At 37.0% G+C, this 20950-nt stretch overlaps 2 protein-coding genes across 5 annotated transcripts; both read right to left on the bottom strand.

Annotated features, from left to right (window-relative positions):
* Nucleotides 1-886: 886 nt before the first annotated feature.
* On the bottom strand, nt 887-11848 carry fyb1b (FYN binding protein 1 b). Of its 4 annotated transcripts, none has more exons than XM_087791246.1 (19): nt 11516-11848; nt 8786-9674; nt 6412-6508; nt 6276-6343; nt 6144-6166; nt 5981-6030; nt 4751-4859; nt 4510-4669; nt 4293-4410; nt 3359-3378; nt 3182-3254; nt 2962-3048; nt 2666-2697; nt 2416-2497; nt 2241-2340; nt 1376-1538; nt 1272-1305; nt 1168-1199; nt 887-1101 (listed from the first exon to the last, which is right to left on the bottom strand). In XM_087791246.1, the coding sequence occupies exons 1-19, from the start codon at nt 11516-11518 to the stop codon at nt 1079-1081; spliced, it is 2163 nt and encodes a 720-aa protein (XP_087647372.1). In that variant the 5' UTR covers nt 11519-11848; the 3' UTR covers nt 887-1078. The 4 variants fall into 4 exon arrangements, with proteins under 4 accessions (XP_087647372.1, XP_087647373.1, XP_087647374.1 ...); XM_087791247.1 differs by having other exon boundaries at nt 3182-3248; XM_087791248.1 differs by lacking the exon at nt 2962-3048 and having other exon boundaries at nt 11516-11847.
* Nucleotides 11849-12717: 869 nt separating this feature from the next.
* Nucleotides 12718-20657, bottom strand: ccdc80l2 (coiled-coil domain containing 80 like 2). The gene is made up of 12 exons (XM_087792511.1): nt 20134-20657; nt 19971-20059; nt 18395-18568; nt 18181-18332; nt 16498-16806; nt 16229-16433; nt 15999-16155; nt 15079-15215; nt 14865-15016; nt 13748-13851; nt 13530-13610; nt 12718-13353 (listed from the first exon to the last, which is right to left on the bottom strand). Exons 1-12 carry the CDS (start codon nt 20417-20419, stop codon nt 13079-13081), a joined length of 2121 nt encoding a protein of 706 aa, XP_087648637.1. The 5' UTR covers nt 20420-20657; the 3' UTR covers nt 12718-13078.
* Between the last annotated feature and the right edge of the window lie 293 nt (nt 20658-20950).

The following is a 20950-nucleotide window of genomic DNA, read 5'->3' as shown; positions in this document are numbered from 1 at the left end:
GGAGGAATCATCGTGATCTTCTTCCTTGTTCTTCTTCTTCGTGTCTTATTGCGGTCGGCAAACAACCTAACTGCGCACTAGCGCCACTCACTGGTGTCGGGAGTTAAATTCGTTCTTTTAAATTTATTTTCTCTAATAGATAAATTAATATAAATGATGCACATAAGCAATTAAGCCTAAATTGTCTTATTAATTAATTAATTAATTACTAATATATTTAAGTATAAAGTCATAGTATTTCTCAACAACATTTTGAATTAAGATATATTTTAGATCTAGTTAATCTTCGTTTATCTTCGGTACTTTTTTTCTTCTTTCTCCTTGTTTTGTACATTTAAATAATTCATGTTCTACCGTTTCCTGTTTTTCACAATTGTCGCAATATCCGTATCTGTGTTTCTTCATTTTAAGACGTGTGATTTTCTGCCCTGTTGGTCCAAAATGAAACCTTGATCAAATCGTTTTTCTTTTTATTGATTTTCTCGGAGTTATATTATACAAAATGTATCTTTTCATGTTGCTGTCATCTTAGATTTCCTTTGCGCATTATTTAGTTAATTTAATAACATGATACATTTACCATGTAATTGTTATCTACCATCACAGCGACACTTTCTTTTTTCAACTAAATAAATCTCTCTTTTAATCCAGTTTGTTTCGTTTATTTATTTTATATACTTCAGTAATATATGTTTGGCTTCCAAAATGTCCTCCAAAACACCTTTTTTTGCATCAAATTTATTTATCTTTACATTATCATCTGTCCTCTTATGTTCAATTTTAAGATTATTTTTAACAGCTTTACTTCCTGATTTAATTCAATTTTCTTTGGTCCTCTATGGCACGATACAAATAAAAATCAAGGACTGAATAAAAAATAGGTTCAAACATTTTTTAATTATCATTTTTTATTTAAAACAAAAAAAAAAATGAAATAGGTCCACAACACAATGCACATGATAAATTACATTTTCTTTGCTGTTCAAATGAATAAAGTCAGTCATAAATTACACTGTCATTTAGAAATAAGGCTTTAAAATGATAATAAATAATCACAATATAAACATTTCAGGAACTTTCATTCGTTGTCGTAGATGCAGTCTGGAAGAAGTAACAAAGTTACCACGAGATACGATCATTGAATACTTTAAGTGAAAATAGCCATACCCTCTCCAACGTCGTCATAAATGTCGCCGTCACTGTTAGCAAAAGACATCATCAGCGCCAACGTTACTCAGCATATGAATTCACAATAACTCGGTCGTACTCACTCTGTGAGGATGTTGAGCGTAGAAACATACCCGACTGTGGAGGAGAGATTTGAAGTCAAATAACATTCTATTGGAGAAAATAAAGAGTAACAAAGTCTACTTGCATTTGCCTTCTGCATTGCGACAGATCATTTTGTTGTCGACAGGTTTGACGATGACGTCGAGCGTCTCCCCGCCTTTGATTGACAGATCTTTCCCGCTCCCCTTTCTGTTGCTGATCGCAGGTTGAACCGTCACCTGGTACAAGACCTGGATCTCCCCCTCGTACTGGAGCAGAGGAACATGTTGATTTGCATTCGACAAAACCTGTTGACATTCCTCACTTTCTTTGGATGGAAGTGACATCTTTATTATTCTAAAAATGTACCATGTGTTTACCAATTATTGATTATTTATTAATTAACCTACGCTGCAGTAAGGAAAGATTTCGGCAGCTAATTTAATTTAAATTAATTATTATAACCACCCCACTAGTGTATGTGTACTTACATTTTTTGTTTATTTCATTATTTTTATAGGATTATGATAATTTCTTTCTTTTATTTTATTTAAATTATGTAAAAGTACTGTTTTTTTGTCTCTATTATTATTTATTATCAGTTTTTTTTGTTATTTTAAATCTATTTTTTACAGAGAAATGTAAATCTTTAAATAATATTTTTATATAGTTGCCTCTCTAATTTAATTCTCCAAGTAAGTCCATTGATTTTTGAGTTTCATCTTCTTCAAGTTGAGATTGGACTTGAACCGCTACACAAAAAATGTTATATATCAACATAACACACATGTGACTTTATATATCAGAAGTGACATGAATACTAAATATTTTAAACTTCAAAAATCTACCTTATATTGACAGAGCAACTATATACATATCAACATTATATGAATGTAACAATAAGTTTATTCAACAGACAAATTGCAGTTTTTATATGTGGAGTATATACATCTTTTTTTTTGAATACATACTCTGAACTTTTTCTTGAATTCTTTTTCTTCTTTCTCAAACTTCTTCTGCCTCTTCAGCTCAGTCTCGTCGCTTTTGCTTTTATTCCTCAAGGTTGGAATGCTGGGCACAAAATGGCGGCGATAATTATTTCTCGTCCGATCTCTTCAAAGACGGAAGGCGTCGCTGAATATATACCTGCTGATAGGAGGGAGCACCGGCGGCCTGTGGGATTCCACGTCATCGTACGTCTCCTCCGTCACCGCAGCTCCTCGCTGGTCTGTAGATCCATTTTATAGACATTGTATTTATTTATATGTATTGACACAATAAACAATGAATCACTCTAAAAATAAAGAGGGAATGAATCCACATTTTTAATGATCAATTTAAGTTTCAAAGGACCCAAAAACTGATATCAATATGTAACCATTATTAAAAATTGTACCTGAAATCCCGTCTCGGCCTGGAGGGGGCGCTCTGGAACAAGAGAAACTTTAATTCACATTAACCTTAACGAACAATTTTATGAAAAGCATTAAGGAGATCATTTTAAATTATTATTTGATTTTTGCTTTTAAATGATTATTGTATTTGAGTTAATTGAACAACAACCTACCTTTAATGGGATTAATTTGTTCATGCAGTAATCGACAAAGAGTGATTAAAGAATTAAAAACTCATTAGAATTTATTAAAATTAAGGATTATGTGTGTATGAGTCTTACGACTGAGTGTATTTTACACTTTCTGTGCAGGTCTTCTGTGGTTCCTCTCAGGGATCCTCAATAAGCTGCGAACCTTCATATAAGGAAATCTGGATTCATAGGAACTAAAAGTCCACAGTATCAAACATCTGAAACTTTTACTTGTTTAAATATTTACCTATAGCTATTTTAATCTGAACAAAGTTGTTGGATTCTTCTCTGTGCTCGTGTTTATTCTAAAAGAAAAATGAATCTTACGGGGATCGTAGTTTTGGGTCGTCGACGTCATCATATATGTCTCCGTCCTCAGAGGGTGAAGCTGGAACTGAACCTCGAGGGAGAAAACGACATGTTTTATCACCTTTTGAATAAATCGTTGATAATTGAAACATGTAAACCTGCTGTTTTCGTTATATTTAAGTAATGACAGCATACCTCCTGATCCCTTGAAGGCGCTGTAGAGACACAACAGAGAGTTCACGTTAATATGCAGCCTTTTTTTAAAAATACAATTAATTTCAATATTTTTTAAATATAAGGGTTGATTTTGTTTTGTAATTTAATCATTTAATTCAGTCATTTGTATATTGAAAGGTAGAATGGGTTTCTCGTTTTTATAAATAATTGAATTTAAAAAAGAAAGTAAAATTAATTTTAAAAAAGATATTCTAGTTCCAATAATTCTAAAATAACATTTATAAATTCTTTGTTTAAGTCTTATCCTTTTTAATTCAATATACAAATGTAACTATAATAGTGCAGACATTTCTAAGCTGAATTTGTGTATTCAGTAATTCATAATGTGTCAAGATTTCTATATGCAAATTATTAAATTGAATTATTCTATAAACGAAAATTAAACCTTTCTATATAGAAATGATTTATTGTGAATGTGAATTCAAGATGGCCGTCTTGGTGTTTGCTTCTGTTTTTTTCCCCTCTGTAAAGCCACCACAAAGAAAACCTGTGTTGTAATACAACCTTCTGATATATATTTGAACTTTTTTTATATAATCACTTTATTTGTTATTGTGGCTTTATTTTTTTCAAGCATTCAATATTTAATTATCAAACAATTCAAACACTATGCTTATGTTGAATTTTCAGAAAATATATCTAAATTATAAATGTTCTATGCTCAAGATTTAATCTTCATTAAACAAGTTCATGTTCAAATCCATGCTTAATATATGTGTTTTTAGATGTGATTTAATGTAGGGTGACAGGATGTTGACAAGCTGTGGAAATTATTTTGAAAATGTTTAAAAAGAAAAAGTACAAAAACATCTGCTGTGTCAAATAACATCTATTACGTTCTACTCCACGTCTCTGGCAAAATAATATTTGTTATTTTCATAACATCAATGACCTGTTATCAGAGGATGATTCAATGTCGTCGTAGACCTCGGGCTCGAACGCCTGCTGAGCTTGAAGAGCCTTCAGACTCTTGAAGTCGATATCTACTGAGGTGGTCTTCACGTAACCGACTGTTGAGAGACCAGATGAGTTCAAGTTACTTCGTGAACTTTGAAGATCACTTAAAACTTTTGTGAGACCAATGATTTTTATGAAAATCAAATATTTACTGGATCCTTCCTGGTTTCGTGCCAACCATTTCGCCTCGGGGTTTCCTTGGATACGTATGATGTCCAGACTGTCTCCATGCTTCAGAGTCAGGTCTGTCTTGCTTCCTTTGGAGTCCAACACGGCCTTGACCTGCTGGATCACCGTCAGCGGACCGACCAGCTGGAGCCAAAACAACAGATCAGTATTTCTTTATTCCCTTCATTCTTCAAGCCTTCTCGAAAATGCTAAATGTCTTCTCACTCTGAATTTTTTTCGAGCATCTTGTTCCTTCTTCTGACGCTCTTTCTCTTCCTTCCTCTCGGCCTCCAGTCGCTTCTTCTCCTCTTTCTCGTTCCTTTCACTTTCCTCTCTTTTGTACATGAAGGTGACAAGACAAGTACATTGAACTCTGACCATTGTTGTTCATTTTTCATGATAAAGCGAGTAATGTACACGATTGAATATAAAATAGAATTCCTAGACATAAAATCCCCGCTTTTAATCATGTATTAATGCTTCTATGAGCCACTAGAGGGCAGTACCGATCACTTTACCTCGTTCACCAGTGCTGTGTCTCAAATCGCATACTAGCGTACTAAAAGTTAGTATTTTTAGTACGTTAGTGTGTCTCAATTCTTAGTATGCGAAATTTAGTGCGCCATGCATACTAAATTGGCATACTAACACGCCCACAAAACTAGCATGGTTCGATGGACACTAACCATACTAAACAGCCGCCATTTTAGTGACGTTTTAAACGAAAGTTACGTCCAATATAAATGCATATATATTCATATACTTAAATGTGTATTTTCAGCAGCAGTAGGAGGATAAACACGTCTTCGCTGCTGATACCAGCTTAAATATCTCGCGATTATTTAGATTCTCATATTTTTTCTTTATTTCTTTTTCTAAAGTTGCAATACGTGCTGCCAGCAGGTGTCGATAGCGTTCAAACAGCTGGTTGAAACATCGTTAAATAGAAGTAGAAGAAGAAGCTGTCATGTGATTTCCGGTTAGTGTGTAGCTTCAGGGTTTGATTTGAGACATACTATCTGCGGAGAATTTGCGTACTAGTTAGTATGCATACTAAACTGATGCATACTAACTTCTAGCATACTAAGATTAGTATGCGATTTGAGACACAGCACAGGTGATAAAAGTTAAGCGAACTAGTTTGCGTTAAATAACTAGAATCTAAGCTGCAGATATATAACTAGCAGGTTTAATACAAATAAAAAATGTGTATCTATATTTGTTTATTAGATGTATTTTATCTTAATTTGACTTTTTATAACCTAAATGGTTAATAATAATAATAAAATGCAAAAGGTATTTGTCTGGGTGACAATGTTTAATGATGAATTACTTTAAAAAATATATTATATTATATATATATATATTATTCAAATGTTTACTTACACATTGCTTATAAATATTTTTATAAAATATATCTTATTGAAAAGATCGAGAGGATCATCAAACACTCACCTTTGACCTTCGAGATCTTCATACAAATCACCATCATCGTCACTCTGTGTCTAAAAGAATCATGCAAAAGCCGTCCAGAGATTAAGTTCATTGTACTGATGTTCGTACAGGTCAACACGTCACACGCATGTCACTTTTTTTGAATAATAATGAAATGCCTCACCTTTGCTCCCTGGCTCGGATGACCTGTAGAGAAAGATTACATTTTTTCAAAAGGCATAACAGATTACATAACTCCCGCCACTCTTCCTCTTTAGTGTAAGAGCAACATAAAATGGATGAAATGAAGCCGAACCTGTCATGGGCGGTAGAGGCGGCGGAGTGTTGCCGTCGACATCGTCGTAGATTTCGTCCTGCTGGATCCTGCAAAAGTGTTGAGCGCAATATTAGCGGGTCGGGATTGTTTGTTGCTGCTTTACTGTGATCCTTACGTGGGTTCTGGGTGTCGCAGAGGCAGGTTTGGAGGGGCCTCCTGACCGGACCGGATCTGGGACCCACGGTTGCCGAGACTGCTTGCGTTTTTTAAACCTGCAGGAGAATTAATCATATCATTTTTTTATTAATATTATTATTATTCTATGCATCAGGTTTATTTGTCATTTCCTCCGTGAGAGGGTTTCATTCTATTTAATGAGTTTGTGTTTAAGAGTTGTCAGCGACACATGAACTACATGCAGCAACTGAAACTATCCCTAATTCTTTCAACTCACTTCCCCATGTCATGAACTCGAACAAAGAGCGGGGGGAGGGGAGCTGTCAAGCTGGAGAGGGAACTCACTCCGACTAAAAAGAGGAACCAAATGTGTGAAGAGTGAATTTATTTTCTTCTCACAAGGATAGTACTTCATGTGTTTCTGTTTTTACTTGGACTGTTGACCGGTGTTTGTTTTTGTGGTTATAGTTTCATCTATAGTTTGTGTTTTTGATTAAAGGTCGTAGAATCTCCTGCACGTCTGGTCAGAAAAAAAAACTCTTCACACCTTTTGAAATGTGTGATGTGTTTAGTAGTCATTGTCACCTTCAGTTAGAGCGAAATCCTTACAGCCCCGTTTAAAATAAAATTGTGTGACTAGCCAGAAGCCATTAGTTAATGTTCACATTGTGATTGATTTATCTTCTTTCTTAAATCCAAAAGTGAAAGAGGACATTCTACTAAAGCTGTCGGTGCTCTGAGGTGATCAGATCGTAGCTGGAGGCTCAACAAATGCTAGAGAATTGTGAATTTAGGGTATTTATTTGGCTATAAAACTGAGGTTGTGGAATGGCAAATAACTTTATTTATTTGGTCCAAATATAATTAAACAACGTTGTCATTTATAGGCTGCAAAAATCCAAATCACTGACAATACTTTTCAACATAGAGAGCCATGAAGAATATAACTATGAAAAGGGTCTTTTTCTGAAGGGGCCAAAATCTTTCATTCAGTTGAGGATTCGGCTGAAACAAAATGTGTATTTGTTCTAAACAAGAAGTATTAATATCTCCACGTTTGACCTCCTTCATCCAAATACCATTATCCCTTGTGTTGTCTGGGTCAAGGTGAACGACCTCCCTAGCTTCTATGAATACATATGCAGTGGTGGAGGTCGTTCATCTTGACCTAGAGTCAACACAAGGGATACCACAAACACATTTGTTTTCGGGCCTTTAAGTCACCTTGACCCAGAGATAACACAAGGGATAATGGAATTTGGAGGAAGGTGGTGAAGATGATGGTGCGACTCTTCGGAAATCTCTGTTTAATTGTCGACGTTTAAAAAACTATATTTCATGGCTAATCTTAAACACTGACGTCTTTACAGGTCAAAACAACATGAACATTCATCTACTTCTAGACTAGACTAGTCTCCTGTGACTGTTATGTAGATTTTTTTTTTTTTTTGGCCTGTGAAGTGGTCTTTAAGATGTCGCCCCCCCTTCTGTGATTGAGTTTGAATCCCCCGTGTAAATGCAAACACCTCTGTGGTGTAAACAGTGTGGGTTAGCAAACTAATCTAACTAGTCTAATGTACGTGACTACTTCGTAAAGATCTGTCTTGTCACGTTGCTGCCATCTTAGATCTAAAAAAGAGAACTCTGGCTAAAAGCATGATGTCGTGAGGGACAAGATATACTCAACAAATGATTGATTAAATGATCATTTTACTCTTAAGTTTTTAATACTTAGACAATGATCCAACATTATATTCATTATATGTCATCTGAGTTGCAGTTATTCTAACGACAGTGTGTTTGAAAATATTGATACATTAAATATCATAGCAATATTACTCCTTACGATACTGTCGTAATATTTTTTATTTGATTTGATTTTAATCTTGCGCTTGTACAGTTTATGTTTCAATAATGTGTTTGTAGAACAAAATAATTAAATTATTTTTTTTTGCAATTTACATGTACATTTTTACAGCGTTTGTTCAATTTTACGTTGCAAATAAACTTCCGCCTGCTAGATGGCAGCAGTCATTACGTCCTCTGTAGCGAAAGTAAAAAAGAAAACCTGCCGGTATCCTGGCGATGACTGAGGACGAGAGGATACATTGGACTCCAGCATATTTTAAAGCTGATGTTTAAACATATTTTGGTTTCAAAACAAATGAAAGCAGTTATGACTTCATCAGGAGTCATGTGGTCTGTAGATTCTGCAACGCCAGAGTCAAATATTCGGAAAATACTACAAATATATCGTTCCTAGAGTACTATAATTTACTTTTGCTTAATAGCCCCTCACAACGAAATGTAAACCGCTGACCTCGAGAGCAATACGTTATTGTGATACAAATAAAATTGTGTTTTGTGCTTACCCTTAAAGGTCTCAGCTTCTCTAAACATCTCCAAGTTGACATTTGGGGGTCGGTAAGGTTTAATGGGGGGAAGGCCGAGCGTCGACGGGTGAGGAAGAGCTTTTTGTTTTGGGCCTGAGTCGTGAAGAAAACTAGACTTGATCTTCATGCTGGGCTTCTTGCTCGGTGCAGGTACTGGTGGCGGAACATGAGCCAGAGGAGGAAACGTTTTGTTTCCTTCTGCCACGTTCAAGGGTTCATCTGTGGTTTCCTTCTCTCTGGTGAGGTGACTCTGAAGGCTTCTGGGGGCGTAGGGGGATTTAAAGAGGGTGTTTTGTGGAGGTGCAAACGTTTTAGGAGCGTCAGGGTCTGGCTTTTCCTCACTTTGCTTCCACGCTCTGCTGATGTGATTGGTCTCAGGGATGCTTGGCTGAGGGCTGATGAGACTAGTGCTGGTTCCATTGTTGTTCTTGACCCAGCTGGGCTGGGGGAAAGCAGATTTGAGTTCCGAGGAGAAAGGTGAAGGAGAAGGTTTGCAAAAAGGCTTCGGCGTGTCTTTGATCTCGTGAGAATTGGGTTTTGGGTGTAGCCTGTTCGGTATCACCGGCCTGTTCCGGCCGTCGCCCTGAAACCTGTCCGCCAGAGCTTTGGTCTTGTTGGTGTCGTTCCCGGACGCGTGAGCGTTACTGGACTGCATGTGTTTCACTGCCGAAGGTTTAGGCGGGAGATTTCCCGAGAAGCTCTCCACGGCTGGCTTCCTCGCGCCCCCCGCGGAGAGGGTGGGATGGAGGGACGTTTTCAATCGTCCCGGGGGTTCACCGGGGGCCGGCGGTTCTGACGGACTTTCTGTGGCGCTCAACCCACTGGCTTGAAGGCGAGCCATGATGGCTTTTATGTCGCTGGTTTTCTCCTTGAGAAAATTAACAGACATTGTTGGAAAATAAATGTTTATGGCAGACTGTGTAGAAATGTGGTTCTTGTGATTAAGAAATATAAAACCGATCAAGTAGAAATGTTGACGCTATTGTTGTTATCATTAAGTTGTAATTAATTTCTGAATATAACTTAATTTTGTCATTCAAGGATTTTAAAAAAAATGTCCCACAAAGTAAATTGAAAGAAAATGAGAATGTTTTTTTTTGTTTATATTCACACAGTTATTCTTGTATTATTGATTTATAAATTATATTAATAGAAAATTGTATTTAAAAAATGATAATGTAAGCTTCCTTTCTTCTTATTTTTCCATCCTCCTTATGAATTCCCATCATTATTAAGTCTTGTTTTCAACATTGAATCTCTCAGCATATGTAATACAACTGAAGGGTTATTTCACCCAAAATTCAAACTTCACTCATTTTGTACTCACCCTCCTGTCGACTAAGAGTTGGGATTATTTTCAGAGTAATCTTTTTCCTTCTTAGAGTTATCAACAAAAATGTAGATCACGTTTTTATGCCGCTCATCGTAAAATATACACTTATTTAAGTTTTTGGAGTAACACATCATCATATAGAGGCTTCAATACAAGATGGACGTCACAGACGAACACCATGAAAGTATTTGGATGTTTGATCAGAATAATTAAATTAATAGATCAGAAAAATTAAATTAAAGTCATTTCAGAGTCAAATTTTGTAAAGTATTTAATATATTACATCCACTAATATGTTAAATGTCAAAGGATTTATGTTCACTGTTAAATATTGCAGAAAAACGTAAAGACTATTATTATATAACTGTAAATGTATCAACTTAATGGAATTAATGGAAGTATATTGTAATAAATAATTTAAGATGACGACGTAGATAATCTAAAACGGTTAAAAAATAACTAGCAGAATGTCTGGAGGATTGAGGAAGTGACACAAGTAGTGAGGTTTTTTGTTTCTGCAACCAAGAAGTCCTGATGTTGGGAGCTGACTTTTATAAACCCGCGGGGTCAGACAAATCAAACCAGGAAGTAGAGATAAGAAAATGAGGTCGCACAGTCGGTAACACTGCAAACTGACAATACAGCGTTTATAGTGTTGCAAAAACAATTAAAGTAAAATGTAAAACTGTTTTTAGTAAGTTTTGAAGTGAGCGCACATTTTGAATGAGTATTTCATTGCTGTACACCTTAAAAAGTCCATCGTGATCAACATTTGCTGCAGAATCTTTACTTATATTTGTCTTATTTAAAGGTTTTTCAGTGTATTAAACCACCAGTGTGTTATGATAAAGTGTGTGTAAGAGAATTCTGACACAAAGAAAAAGAACAACTTCAGATTCATCACTCCAGTACTTAATTTAATAAACTAAAAAAGAATAATGTTCTTTTAAATGTGGATTTATTAATTATTTGTGCAAACTTTAACTTTGACACAGTTTAATTGTATTGCTTAACATGTGAACTGAAAGAGAGAAGTGAATAAACAAAGTTCCCTCTCGTGTTTCTCAAGCACATTAAGCTAAAACTGACACAACATGTTGCAATTACTTATTTTCCCAACACCGTTTTTACACAATAAAGAAGAGACACAGGTGGTAAATAACTTCAGCACCGTCACCTGAACAACCTGGACATGTTGAACATAACATTGTAACTTCTTATTTCCTCCTCATGTGACATGTTGTAAAGTTTTACATATTGATAAGATTCTTTATGAAAGAAATCTAACATGCTGAGAGAATTCAATCTTACACCTATGTTTATAAATATATCTATATATAGGTGAATCTAAATGTTCCAGGAGGGTTTCAACTCACCATGTTTAAGATCCTGTCTCAGAGTGCTGCATCCAAACGGTCCTCCTGGTGTTTGTCTTGAGCTGCTGAACAAGTGAGGAGCCAACAGTGCTGAAGGACAAAAGCCAAGTCTGTGAGTCAAAGGCTGAAACACACTCAGGTTCTGTCAGTTCTCGTAGGCATAACCACTTCCTCCCTTCCGTTTAAGAGGTGTCGATGACTCTCTTCTTCTTTGAGCTCCTCTGGTTTTCCCTCTATTGCGAGACAACAAATTATTTTATCTTTTTTTTTTTTAAGTTTTGTGAAAAACAAATGAGCTAAATCTCAATATTGTCTCGTGGACGAGATTACAGCACGATCTGTGACTGAGGTGTAAAAGGTCTGAACCTGGACAGAAACGTCAATATGTTGTGTCATAATTCCTCGTAAGATTTTTCAATTTCCTTTGATACTTTTTGTTTTTTTGTTATCTATAGCAACGTGCGTTAAAATTGAATGGAAACAGGAGGACACTGACCTCTAGTGGAGATAATTGGTTACAAGTATACATTTATTTTTTAATTAAGAAGTAAGTAATACAATAACATACGTTAAGGAAACAAATGTCTTTAACTGAAGAAAAAAAATGAATGCACATATATAGTATTTTTCCATCAATACATGAAAACAGTATGTTGAAACATAATATGGAGGGAATCTAACAAAAGTTTAGCCTTTATCATAATGTTAGAAATGTATTTATTTTACGAAATCAATCACATCTCTTTTTTAATTATGAGATATAAAATGTCAAGAAATCAACTTGTTTAAGGTCAAATGTGTTTAAAAACGTCCTTCAAATATCTGTTATACTGTTAAGTGGAAACAAATATTAAAAGACACATACATGAATAAATATAAACAATTTCAGGTGACATAAATAAGTAAATCTTAAATACAATTTAAAAGAAGGACCAAAGTTCTTGAAATAGTTATAATAAAAACATTAACACAAACATTCCTGGCAAATGTTGGATCTGATTAGCGAGTAAAGTGGCTCCAAGGGTTCACTTCCTCTTTCAACGCAGGTTATTAGGAACTCACGTATTTGTTCTCTTCTGATGATAAAGTTACATTTTCATTTTGTCTTCTCTTGTGAACCCACATGCTAACCAGCTTAACCAGCTGCTTTTGGGACAGAATTCTAAGGAAAGAAAAAAACACGGATCAGAAAATGTATTTATTTTATGTTGAGAATAGAATTTTCTTCTAATAAAAACACAAGTTCCCTGCAGCCACTTGAAAACTTTATATAAGTCATTTGAGCGAGCATCTGCATCTCTTCAGAAACAGATGTCTGATTAAAATCAAGTCCAGAGCTCACATTTCTGCAAAAGAGTTTGTCAGAAAACATTCGGGTGTATGTGATCGGACTGAAGTGCTGCCAAAATACAGACACAGACTTTCAAACTGTGTTGTCAGGTATCAGCTAGAGGACTTGAATGAGCAAAAAAGCTGCAGGTAAAAAAGTGTTTATTAGAAGTTCAAATCAAAAATCAAAAAGTCTGTTGGAAGTCCTGCTGAGTCAAGACTCCTCTAGTCGTGTCAATGTCTTCGCTCGCCCCTTCCTCTCCCTCTCTCCTCCGGGCAGCTGATGCCGAGTCTCTTCTGCAGCTGCTCCTCCTGAGCACGCAGCTCCATGGAGTCCACCAGGTCGTAGACGTTATCCAGCGTCCACATGGGCGAAGGGAACCAGGCTTTGACGTCGCCATCCTTCCCCACGAGCAGCATGCTGAAGTACTCCTTGCTGATCTTCAACTGCTCCCTCAGGTCGTTGACCACGTCGCCAGCTAGTGGTTCCACCTCGCTCTGACTCCGACCTGTAGGTCATCGTTCAGGGACATGCAGAAGAAGAGAGCATCTCATAGCACCAGGAATATGCTTGACAGATGTGTCGCAGCGATCAAGGCATGTTGCTGAAATGTTTAAAATTAAAAAGAAGTGCCGATAGAGCTGAACTCTCTCTCTCTTCATGCTCGACGACCATGTGACTCACCGTTCAGAGGAAATAGTCGAACACTTCCTGAAGCTTTGTCTCCTGTTCCAGTCAGCTTGAGCATGGCAAAGTGCCGAATGCCTGGGAGATGATCCAACCCAATGTAAAGGAAGTAAATCAGCGCCAGCGGAAAGTTTGAACAGTTCGTAGATGAAAAATTCAGTGTTGATCATTTAACATAATTAATAGTAAAAATGAAAGTGAGGAGCGTCACTTACCGAGGTGACAGTCTTGTCCTCTGAGAGCCAGGAGCTGCTGCTGGAAAGAATAATCTTCTTCTGAGGGACCAGAGACCAGCAGCAGTCGCCGCTTAGACGTAAACCTACAAGTCAAATGACAGACAAGGTTTCAGTTTATTCGTTTGTTTGTTATCCGACATAGTCAGTTTGTAAAGGAGAGTTGATTGATATTTGAAATTATAAAAGATCATACAGTCTATGAATATCATCAGATGGAAAATATCTTAATCCCACATTCATTAAAAAAAGGCCCAGAAATGTTGCTCTGGTAGTCTCATGACCTGTTCTTTTATTGTGATACTTCCTGCTCTACCCATTTTTGTTGTTGTTGTTCTTAGTTCAGCATCTCCGCAGCTGCACAATCAATCGACTGATCATAAACCCTTTTTTTTTCCAGCAACAGACATTGTCTTTATTGGAACGCAGTATGCTTTGATCAAATTTTCTTCCCCCTCCCTATTTTTTTAATTAACCTTTTGACTAATTAATGTTTTTTATTTTCAAACATATTCATTTTATGTTCATCAAAAAACACTATAGTTGACTGAAAACTCAACTCAAACTCAAAAAAGAGATTGTTTCCATTCATTTTTTAATTAACTGTTATTCACTTTTTATAGCATATATATGTATTTATATAAACACGCATGGTTACATTTGAAACTTTCAAATGTCGTATTACTTTATTAAAACACAATCATTGTTATCAATCAAGTTATTAATTTTATCAAATCAAATATATATATTTTGCTTTTCTGCTAAAAACAGTGAATTATATATTTATTTCAATTGAATAAATGAATGTTGGTACAATAGTTCCACCATGTTATACCGAAAGAGTGCTACTAGTAGAGTTACCTGATCATTAATCAATATTTCCATATAGAAATTATTCAATTTATTATTTAAAAACTAAAATATTATACTATAACAAAAGTTGACAAATATTATGGATCATCTGGATCTTTCACAGAATATTCAAATAAAATACTTTCAGTTCTGCCTTCAACCGACACTGTGTTTAGAATTTTGCAGCTTGTGTGATTTAGTTTGACACAACTCTGTCTATGAAGTTTTAAAATCATGATAATCTGACCTGAGGAGAAGGTTTTCAACCTCCGGCTGACGCTTGTCTCCAGTGCAAACCTCAGGACTCTTCCTCTCTTTCTCTTTGTCCGAGCGTCTGGAGGGAAAGTCGTCGATGTATTCCAACAGAGCCTGGTTGGACGGTGGAGCCTCGAACACTCTCTGTGGGCAAAACAACATCATCAAGCTCTCTGTTGTATCTTCACTCCTCGTGCATACCTCACCTCTTGTTTGATGTCGTAGTCTGTGACGGTCATGGAGAAGAGGTCGGAGGAGGACAGACCCAGCTCTGCTCTCAGCGACGAGATCAGACCTGAGTCTGAGAGCTGCTGAGGCTGATCCTCCAGTGAAGGTTCAGATGCTGAAAAACACACGATATTTAGAATCATAGAGCTGAAGAATAAGGATTGCTACTAAAACCAGTTCTGACATAAACCGTAGTTACCAAAACGCATTGCATTTTGGGTGTTTTGTTTCAGTGATTTGTCTGGTGAGAATCAGTGGTTCCCTCGCCCTCGACATGCTTCTCAATGCCGCTCATGCACCTCACGCTTAAACAAATAACTTCAACAAAATGTTACGCATTTATTAATTAAGTCACGCATTTGCAGATCAATGTACAGATCCATGAACAACCAGTATTTGTAAATGCGTTTGTGACCGTTTTTAAAACTATAATAGCTCCAAGTGTTAAACTCAATCTCGTAAGTGGCCAAAATCTTTTAGCAGACACTTTTGTATGGCCTACACAAAATGTACATTTACCAAACTGTCTTCAAGAGGAAGTGGGAGCCTGAATGTGATGTAGCTATTTTATTCTCGGAATCTCAATCAAAGTGTATTTGTTCTCCTTCATCAAACATTCCTATTAAATTCCTGTCCCTCTACACCAGTTTCTCTTTCATTGGACGCCTCTTATCTTATCTGAAACACTGGCATCTTAATAGACAATTAAAAATTTATTTATCTACTTCCTGGTGCCACATAAATTGGACCCAGGAAATTGAGTGTAATAGATTTGTTTTAGCGAAGGTCAGGAATCGTTATTGTTTGAACTCTTAATGATTTCCATACTTGCTAAAGAAGAGCAGTGTTACTAGTCAAAACTTTTGAGGATATCGTTGACCAAAAGTTTAATACTGACCCAGCTGGTGATGATGCAGATTAAGCGTTGAGTCACCGCCTTGACCCACGATGGTCGCCACGGTGACTCTTCTCTTCGCCAGTTCACACTGTAGGTTTTCATTCTGCTGTTCTTGTTGAAGGAAGAGTGTCGCGTCTCTGCTGGGGGTTGATACCACCTTCACCAAAATGAACAAGTTTGCAGATGACAGACGGATGTTATTTAGAGTTGTAGAGAACAACAATGCTCACCATAAGCCGTCTTGTGCCTTCAAATTTGTTCAAGAACTCCTTCAGAGCAGCTTTATCTGTTTCACTTCCTTCTCTGCTGGACTTTTTTCCTCTTCCTTTTCCTTTCTTTCCTTTTTTTCCCTTCCCCTTTTTCTTGGATCCCTGTTTATCATCCTTCACATTATCGCCACCTTTCTCCGATCCATTCTTTACGTCCTCCACTTGGCTGTCTCACAAATACATATATTTAGTAAGAAAACATGCATTTATGATTTGAAATAAAGCAGAACCTGTTTTTCTTCTCTTCTTCTTTGGTCTTTGGTGAAGAATTATGTGGTTCTTTTTTCTCTTGCTCCACTTGTCCAGCCGTCCTAGAGTCTGTTGAGGAGCCTGCGATCGGCTCCTTACGAATGACGAATCTGGATCGTCCACTGAGAATGTCCTGAATCTTGTTCTTCAGAGCAGCTTTTTTGTCAACAGGTCGTTTCCTTGGCAACATCACCACCGTAGTCAAGTTTCCTTGTCTCTGAGGACTCAACACCATCTTCCTCTTCACCATCTTTTTCCTCTTCACCACAACCTTCTTGTAGGTTTTACACCTGGTGAGAGAAGATGAAAACAGAATATGATCATTTTCAAATTGAGATTTGGATTTTCCATAGGGAAGAAAATGTGAAAAGAGGTGGGCCAAGGACGACGCCTGTTGCTTCTCTACATGAAAAGAGAAGTCGTTGATGATCGTCCAAACATCTTGTAACGATCAGTTTAAGTTTATATATCGTGTTCAGCTTGTTGGAGAACATCGGCGAGACTCAGGACCAGATAGAGAGTTTGTTTTTGCTCTCAAGCTTTGAAGTTCTCTGAAGGAACGTCACCGTCACTGAACTGTTAGCCAAGTTTTAGAATCAGAATTTTCCAAGATTCAATTTGGAACTGTTACTATACAAACAACCTACAAAATGATTAGAGAGGCAAACCAAGCGACGTTATATATGTCTTAATTTCCTTCATTTGTAAAGTTTGATGTGTTTTTTAAAATATCTTTGATAGCTATATCAGTAGCAAAAGTGTAAACACACAAAAGGAGAGGTGTCACTCAAACCCATTAAAGTATATCAGTGCCATCTGAATAGTGAATGGTTGAATTTAACATTTCAAATGTTTTTTTTATCTAAATTAAAAAAAAATTATCATGTTTTTTTATTGAAAAAGGTTTTTTGTTTTTTTTAATAATTGCATTTAATAGTTTTTAATAGTGTCCCCTGCCTGTCGCCCTATGATACTGGGATAGGCCCCAGTCTCCCTGCGACCCCAACCCCGGGATAAAGCGGTAGACAATGAATGAATGAATGATGAGTTTCTAAATTGAAAGGATGATTTTTTAAAAATACAATAATTAAATAAAAAGAAAACGAAAATATACCTTTTTTACATATAGAGAGTTTGATATTCTAATTACACAATTACTCTTTTTTCCTCTTCGAAATTATATATTTTATAATATAATACAATAGAATACTAGCAAACTTATCTGAAAATACTATACATTGCTTGTATGCCAAACTCTCTGTGTAAAACAAATCCATTCACTTTTAAAATATATATTTTTCTACGTTCAATTAGTCAAAAGAAACCAAATTTAACCTTTAAATATAGCAATTATTGAATTTAATTATTCCAAATAAATATATAAAATCCTTAAACATACAACATATTAAAGTGAAAAATTAAAGTTTGAACATTACAAATTTTATTTCAACCATTTAATATTCTGATGGCACTGATATAAACTGATAATACAAATCCTCCCTGAACCTACTCGGAACACCAGAACACCAAACAGATTTATTCTTAGTATTATAAAAGTCATCCATTTTGAGGTATTTTGACGGATAGACAACAACATAAGTTCCTTGTTAGAGGTATCAAATGAGCTCATGATTACTAATCAGAAGAAAATAGATCAACTGAACCTCAGACCAGCTCCTTTTCGGGCCATCTTCTCGAGCTTCCTCTTGGGCATCTGATCGATGAGGTCGAAGATGGCCTCGACCCGGACTGGGTAGGGGAACCTCTCACTGACATGCAGGTTCTTCTTCACGACCAGCATGGAAAAGCCTTGTTCCTAAAGCCATGAGAATGTTCAGAGGAAACTGTCGGCTCAACTGAGGTTCAAATCTCTGTCACCTGCTCCGTGAGGTCGAAGTAGTGCAGCAGTTTAGTGACGGTGTCAGGATCCAGGCTCTCCACTGTGGCGTCTCCTTGAATGGTGGTTTTCTGGATCCTTCCCTCCATCCTGGCATTCTGTATGATGGTGATGATGACGGTGTCTCGTTCTGCTAGCTGACAGTTGAGTCCTTTCTGCAAATGGAAATCAGCATTTATCATCGTCGCGGACACACACTTGTGAATTCCACTTTATACCTTCAAGTGATCTGGTTAAATCTGAGGAATTACAACTTAAATAAATTCTGTTTTACATCTTAGGGACATTACATATATTTTACAATCAGCATGTGAACATGAAACACATGATTGACACTTGATTTTCAGTGTTATAGTTAAATTGTGACATCTCTAGTGTTCCTGTTTATAGCATCTGCCACAGGATATCCATTCAGAAACACACAAACCAACACACCACAGAAACAGGAACACACACACACCAAAAAAAACACAGAAACATTAACACACACACACCAACATAGAAACATTAACACAAACACACCAACTCAGAAACATTAACAAAAACACACCAACACAGAAACACACACAAACCAACACAACACAGAAATATTAACACAGACACACAAACACAGAAGCATTAACACAGACACACCAACACAGAAACACACACAAACCAACACAACACAGAAATATTAACACAGACACACCAACACAACACTGAAACATTAACACACACACATAAACCAACACAGAAACACACACAAACCAAAACAACACAGAAACATTCAACCACATGCACACCAACACAACACATAAACGGTAACACACACACCAACACAAAACATGAACACACACAAAAAGCAAAAGAACACAGAAAGATACTCACAGACACACTAAAACAACACAGAATAATTAACACAGACACACCAACACAACACAGAATAATTAACACACACACCAACACAACACAAAAACAAGAACACATACTCACTAACCCAACACAGACGCATTAACACACACACCAACACAACAAAGAAACAAAAACACACACTCACTAACCCAACACAGAAGCATTAACACAGACACAACAACACAACACAGAAACAAAAACACACACTCACTAACCCAACACATAAACATTAACAAAGACCCACCAACACAACACAGAAACATTAACACACACACCAAAGCAACACAGAAACAAGAACACACACTCACAAACACAACACAGAAACACACACAGACACAAAAACACAAAACAGAAACACAGGTACCATCCCGAAACAAAACAAAAAAGAAAACACACACACACACCAACAAGGAAACACATACTCCGCCCTGACACAGAAACACACACATACCAACAAACAAAGAAACACACACATCACCCCAACACACCTGCAGGAATCTAAACACGCACTCGAAACAGAAACCGACCCCAACAAGGAAACACATTGATCACACAGACACAGAAAAAAGAACACACATCACCCCAGAAAACAGAAACACACACACACCACAACTTAGATTGTCACGACAGGGAGGCTGACCAGAGCCGGAGGGTTTGAACATGTACCTGCTCCATGTCCTCCAGCTGTTTCTCCATCATCTGAAGGTAGTGATCGTTGAGAGACGGAGCCGTTATCAACCAGAGCCGCTTTTGACCTGTGAGCCAAACATGGGAAACCTTTAAAATGCAAAGTATCGATGCATGATTCTGAACATTTGGTTGGTCTTGCCTCCAAAGTCTGCCATGAAGTCCAGCTCCGGGGCCAGCGTTGGAAACAAATGTCCTCCTCGTCTACTTCCATGATCTCGCTCCTCATCCCGTCCCAGCTCAAGTCCAGGAGGAAGGTCTGAATAATCCCCCCAGTCTCTCACATTAGGGTCCGACTGATCCCCGGGTCTGGTGTAAGACCCGCTTGGCCACGACGCGGTCAGAAGTCGTGGACAGCCGATGGTCCACAGAGCTGCGAACAGGAGTAGAGGACAGTGAAGCCTCATGGCCGAGCGTGACAGGAACATCTACTGCAGCCGAGGAACCGTTTGCAAATCATCCATTGGTTGACATCTGTGAACACCGGCTGGTCTGCAGCCTTGTTAATCCAAGAACAACCTTCTCCTCAACAGCTCTGTCAGAAACACCAACGCTGGAAAGAATCCATACTGCAAGAATGCACTAGACTTTTCACACTCGCACCTCCAGGTTTTCTCTTCAAGTGTCTAGAAGTTTGCGTCGGTGTGAATCCCTCACCGGCAGAGTGAGACTCAACACGCTTCTGGTTCACATTACAGCTCTTGTTAACAGGAAACTCAAGGAATTCTCTTCACTTCAAAGCATTTTCTAGCCTAAAAAAATCCCTGACCCTCCCCTCACACCACACCACACACACATATATATGGAGTGTGTGTCCTTCAGCTGTTATTTACATCAACCATCACACACACAATCGATTTCAACCATGCTTGTGCTTGAAAACGTTTTTTGTGATGTTGAGTGATTCCTTTGATGATTAAAATTTTGAATTCACTTCATTATTATTGCAATTCATGCAA

The sequence above is a fragment of the Callionymus lyra genome, chromosome 5 (assembly GCF_982586985.1).
Source record: "Callionymus lyra chromosome 5, fCalLyr1.hap1.1, whole genome shotgun sequence".
NCBI lineage: Eukaryota > Metazoa > Chordata > Actinopteri > Syngnathiformes > Callionymidae > Callionymus > Callionymus lyra.
Note: the sequence above shows the minus strand (reverse complement) of the source record. Positions and strands in the feature narration are given on the sequence as shown.